The sequence below is a fragment of the Schistocerca americana genome, chromosome 2, assembly GCF_021461395.2.
Source record: "Schistocerca americana isolate TAMUIC-IGC-003095 chromosome 2, iqSchAmer2.1, whole genome shotgun sequence".
NCBI lineage: Eukaryota > Metazoa > Arthropoda > Insecta > Orthoptera > Acrididae > Schistocerca > Schistocerca americana.
In genome coordinates, this window is record NC_060120.1 from 477,704,837 (window position 1) to 477,710,858 (window position 6,022).

The following is a 6,022-nucleotide window of genomic DNA, read 5'->3' on the forward strand; positions in this document are numbered from 1 at the left end:
CGCGAAATCATTTATGTACGTAGAGAACAATAGCGTTCCTATGACACTTCCCTGGGGCACTCCTGACGATACCCTTGTGTCTGACGAACACTCGCCGTCGAGGATAACATGCTGGGCCCTATTATTTAAGAAGTCTTCGAGCCACTCACATATCTGATTCCATATGCTCGTACCTTCGTTAACAGCCTCGAATGGGGCACAAGGTCAAATGCTTTCCGGAAATCTAAAAGTACAGAATAGAAATAATGCTAAACAAAATAGGCTATTGTGCTCATGGTTGAACGATATGTGGCGATCTAAAAGTAACATGCATGCTCCTTGGTCAGCAAGGTAGCTGTGCCAAATTTCCATGTTTCTTGTGTGAATGGGACAGCAGGTCTAGGGATCAACATTGGTGCAGAAAGAACTGGCCTGTGAGGGAGTCTTTAAAACCTGGTGAGAAGAACTTTCTACGCAAAAACCTTGTAGATCCGAAAAACATACTCCTACCACCTCTACAGGTTAGGCCTAATGAAACAGTTTGTAAAAGCTTTGCCTAAAGATTGATCATGTTTTAAGTATCTCTGCCAAAAGTTTCCACACCTTTCAGAAGCTAAACTAAAAGAAGGCGTCTTTGTCGGACCTGACATTATAAAATTGATGTTTGATGTTAACTTTGAATCCGCAATGACCTTAAATGAGAAAGAGGCATGGGTATCATTCAAGCAAGTCGTTAGAAAGTGGAATACGTTTCTATTATAGCTGCAATGTTGAAGAAGTTTAAAACTATAGGGTGTTTAATGAGCCTGAAAGTTCACTTTTTGAACAGTCACCTTGATTACTTCCCAGACAATATGGGAGATGAGCAAAGAGAGCTTTTTCACCAGGACATTAAAGTGATCGAAAAACGCTACCAAGGCCGCTGGAACACCAACATGATGGGGGACTACTGTTGGTCACTTCACCGAAAAGTTCAGCAAGCAACTAATTGTAGAAAAAGTTACACAAGAAGCTTCAAAGAAAAAAGAGAAAGAAAATACAAACCAATTCCAGCTAACAAGTGAAACCTCTATTAACACAAACCATTGTTTTAAGTAGCTTATTGTAAATACAAAGCATGCTTATGTTATAACAAAGCGTTTCATTAATTTCCCCATTTACCGTATAGCATAGGATTTTTATACTACATAATAAAAAGCATGTTGCTCGAAAACTATGGGTAATGCAAAAAAACTAAGGCTAGATTTGGATTCAGCTCATAAAAATCTATAAAGATCAGATATCAAAGAAAAAATGTTTTAAAAAAATTTTTCTTTGCCCTGTGTAATTTGAGCGCGAGAACTTTCGTGGACGGCAGTAAATTCGGGAACTTTATTACGAATATTTCGACAGTTTACTGATAAGATTTCTGCAGTTGAAGTGTCATTACTCTGAACGCCGTTTGACTTCCCTTCCTGTGTATCGACTGGCGAGTGTTCATCATCTCAAATACCGTGGGTGATATTATTGATTGGCTTCTCATCAGTGTAGGAAATGACAGTTCCACTAGTGAACTAAATATATCGAATTGAAATATGGAAAGAGTTCAGGGATTACAAACCGACTGACTGTAAGTAATGGCCTCAGTTAATTAAATGTCTGTTTATACGGTGAAGTCTCTGCAATACATTTCACGTGACTCACACAGATAAAATACCATTGTTTACGACAGGGTTTTTGATGCTCTTTATCTCACCTAATTTCTGCCGGATTCCTCAGCGAGCATATTACTAGAGTTCTATCGTAAATTAATTACTTTTTACAAATCATAACAAATTTCATATTATGTTTTATTATTAGTCTGTTATTTGTGGTTTTTACACATTAATGACATATGGCGCTTCATTACTCGGCGTATGTAATATCAGGCCATAGTTTCACAGAAGGAAATACAGTGACCTGACAAGAAACTCGGAGGAATACATAGCGTAATTTTGGCATCGTGTTAAACTTTCGATGAACAGCCTGTAGTATACATCGCTAACAAGGGAACGTCATTTCCAAGCACTGCTACAACCTATTTATTTGGCTCAGAATCACTGTTTGAAACATTTCCACATGACTTTTCGCGCTTTGTGGCTTATGAAACTTTATACTTGTGTTTTATTGCGATACATAATAAATGAAAACTATGGTTATCCGTATGTATACGATCTTCGTGCAGAGCCAAAATCTTTGGTCTGCGAGTAGTATACAACGTAAGCATCTCTGATATCGAAGTTCTTTGCAATCGCTGCAACAGATCAGTCTCCTAACGTTCCCGCAACTATGTGACGTCAAGAGAGAAAACGTTGAAGTCAGTTATAAATTCTGCCGCGAAGTGACAACGATTAAAATGCAGCATCCGACAGTGAGTTCTCATAAGAACGAGGACACGTCCACTTCTCTGGAACAGAGGGAGGACGTACATAAACTTCCGGACTTGATGCGTCAAGCCCGGTACCGCAGAGTGCTCTTGCCGTACTTGCAGTACAAGAAGCGCGAGAGGTATCAGCGGCGAACGAGGCTTAGTAGCTGGCCTGCAGATATCTACTACAGCAACGGCATCAGCATGGGCACGTGCAAGAAGAGCATGTATTCGTACGTATTCGCCAACAAGAACCTTTCAGACATGCTCTATCACACTGTCGACGAGCTGAAGTATTTGACACATTCCCAGTCTGCTCTCATCTACCTTTACGACGTGGACCTCGATAAATTAATTCTAGCTCCTCGCTATGTGAAGAGTGTTCGTTGCATGGTCACCCAACCGATAAGAAAGTACTTAAACCTCTCCTCGTACATCGCTATGGAGAGGAATTACATTATAGTAGAGGACGTGCTGAAAGAATTCCGCATTCCTGAAGGATTTGGCCAGTACGGATATTCTGAGGAAGGGACTCTCATTAAATCCGTTTTAGGAGTTCCTATCTTGACGGCGGATGAAGAGCTCATTGGAGTGGTGGAATTCTGCAGGAATTTTCGTCAACCATCGTACAAAGACTGCGAAGCCGAAATTGCGGTCTCGTCCATCGGGTACGTCGGGGGTGCGATCGATCAGCACGCCAAGTTAATTCAGTACAGGAGACACATCGCGTTACAGAATTTTCTGAGTGATTTGACAAAAAACTCTTGCCTCCAGGAAGTCAGTGCGAACGAATTGTTGCCGAAGATAGTGGGGCATACGAAAAAAGCGATCGACGCTGAATACGTGTCCTTTTTGATAATTGACCACGACTACGAAGAGCCAGTGGCAGATTATGTAGTGGAAACCGGGTTTGGCGGCCTAGAAGATGGGTACTCGACGACGAAGAAAGTGAGGCTCGATCCGAACAGGAGTCTCATGGCGATGGTCGTGGACAGCGGAAAAACTGTTAACATTCTAGACACCGAAACGGATAAGCAGGTCCATATGAAGCTCGACTTGGAAAGCGGATCCATCCGTCGCTCGATTCTCTGCATGCCTATTACTCTCGACGGAACGGTCTATGGTGCTATCCAGCTGATAAACAAGAAAAATACCTTATCGTTTAATAATTCCGACGAGAGTCTGCTATCTACGTGCTGCAAATATTGTTCCATAGGACTTCTGTTTCGCGGTCAAAAGGGAGACGCGAAGCGATGGAAAAATGTGATCCTTAATCTGGAAGAGATGATCACGTACTACATGACAAACAATCCATTCGACTACGATACCGTGATACCTCCTATGGTTAGCCGAGCACAAGCTGACGAACTAATCAGCTTTAGATGGGTGCCCAAGGACGAGGGAAAGAGAACACTTTCTGCAGTAATGCACATGTTATCGGAGCTGATCGAAGATTGCAGGAATAACGCCTCGGTCTGGCACTCGTGGCTGATACGCGTAAAAAAGTGCTATCGCTTAGAGATGACTTATCATAATTTCATCCAAGCTGTAATTTCGTGCAACACTATGTACAATTTGATTGCTCGCAATAAGCAAATGTTTACTCCGACGGAAATACTGGCTCTGCTGATAGCTAGCTTGTGTAACAATGTCGATCACCAAGGTCTGGAAAACACATTCTACCAAATGAACCAGCAAAGTTTAGCGCAAATATACGAACAATTTTCATTAGAAAATCACCATTTCAATACGACAGTGTTCTTGCTGAGATCTGTGGATCTATTTCCGCGCTTGCAAGATGAGTACGAAGGTGATTTGCATCAGGAAATTTATAACTGTATCATTTCGACGAGTTTAGAGAGGAGCTTTACATTCAAGGAGAAACTAGACGAGCGGTTGGACTCCGGAAATTTCTCTTGGGACTCCGAGGAAGACAGGGAGCTCGTGAAGAGTTTGATGACGTTTTACAGCGCAGTTTCCCCACAGTGCAAAAAGACGAAACTCACGTATTCGAGCACCAGAGCGCTTTATGAGGAGATTTACAACCAAGGGAGTCTCGAGAGCAGTCTCGGTTATAGCATCCTGCCGAACGCGGACAGAGACATGAAGGAGTACATGGCGGACTACCAGCTGGATTTCCTGAGGAGGATATGCTGGCCGATGATGGAGACGCTCATTAGGGTGTTTCCGAACGTGGAGCCGCTGCGCAGGCTGCTGTCCGAGATCATCGAGCAGTGGGAGGACGAGGTGCGCAACCGCGAGATCCCCGTGTGGCGCGCCTCTGCGGCGTGGAAGCGAACCATCGCCGCCCCCTGGCGATCGCCGCCGCCCATCGCCGCTTTCTCAGCGCGCTTCGATCGCCACCTCCGCCGCCAGTCGGGCAAGAGCAAGAGCGCCGACAAGCCCAAGGTCAAGCTCGTCTTCAAGATACACGAAGGAAACTGGGATAAGTGGATCACGAAAATAGGCTAGCAGTGTGAAAATAGTCTTCTGGAAGTGTGTGTGCCGGCGACCTGCGTAATTACGGCGAAATTAGCTGTGTGCAGTGGCTGGAAATGCTTAACTTAATTTCCGCACGATATGGCAAAGATACCAACTGAAAGACTGCCGAGTGACAGAGATTCGGATGAGCACAGACAGTGCAGACTACATCGTTCAGTGATGGCTAACTACGAAAAGGGAAACGAGCACAAATTATTGTGACAATAAAACATTGTTAGGTAGGATCAAATCAGAAACAATAAATTTTTGCAAGCATGTTTTCTCTCTAGATAACAGCATAAAATGTAGCGAAATAAGCTCATCATAAGTTGCCGGTTTTGACCATTGACGTATTGAGCACGCGCCTAACGACGTAAACAAAATGGCGACTACTGGACGCACGCTTTATCTTTGCTCCTCTAGGATGGGTAGCATTCATCTCACTCTAGGTGAGGAGAGCCCTACGTCACAGTGACGTAGGCACACGTCATCATGAGTTTCACGAGTTGTCCTATCGACTGTTGTGTGCGTCTTGAATCTGCATTGTTATTTGTTTATGTGCTTTCATTGTCCTATTGTCCGGTGTTGCTAGCGTGTGCGTCGTTCTGAACATGGGCTCTAACGGAGATGATAGAACTTTGGAGCAGATCCATGAAGATAGTTAAGATTTCACTATCTTTCTTAGTTGATTTACAACACGAAGGCAAAATTAAATGGAACTAGATGGTTTAATGTTTCTAGCAACATTCGGAATTATCTTCAGAACCACTTCAATTTCTCAGTTTAACGTTTCTGCCCACATGAATTATGTACAATTCATTGGATTTAAAAAAAATACGAAACACTTTAATTTCTTCCTATTTCACGTTTTTATCCACATGATTTATTCAATATTAATCGGATTGAAAACATGACTAGACACTTTTCTAACTTTCGTTATGGTTATGATTCCTTTAGTCAGATATTTGTTACGTTCATGAAACACACAATAACATCCCACATTCTTTGGATTGCAGCTTAATAATTAATTACTTCACTTTTTTGTCCACAGGATTTATGCACGATTCATCGGATTTAAAAAGAATGACAAGCTTTTTTTTATTTCGTTATGGCTCCTTCGCTCAGAGATTAATTATGTTCAAAAATACACAATAACATCTCAAATTGTTGGGATTA

General features: G+C 42.5%; 1 protein-coding gene across 1 annotated transcript; it reads left to right on the forward strand.

Annotated features, from left to right (window-relative positions):
- The first annotated feature begins 2,353 nt into the window (after positions 1–2,353).
- On the forward strand, positions 2,354–4,837 carry LOC124594110 (cAMP and cAMP-inhibited cGMP 3',5'-cyclic phosphodiesterase 10A-like). Its single transcript, XM_047132462.1, has one exon. It carries the CDS (start codon positions 2,354–2,356, stop codon positions 4,835–4,837), a length of 2,484 nt encoding a protein of 827 aa, XP_046988418.1.
- The last annotated feature ends 1,185 nt before the right edge of the window (positions 4,838–6,022 follow it).

Bases quoted from the DNA above. Each gene is read 5' to 3' on its own strand.
- LOC124594110 (XM_047132462.1), top strand. From the start codon at position 2,354: ATGCAGCATCCGACAGTGAGTTCTCATAAGAACGAGGACACGTCCACT.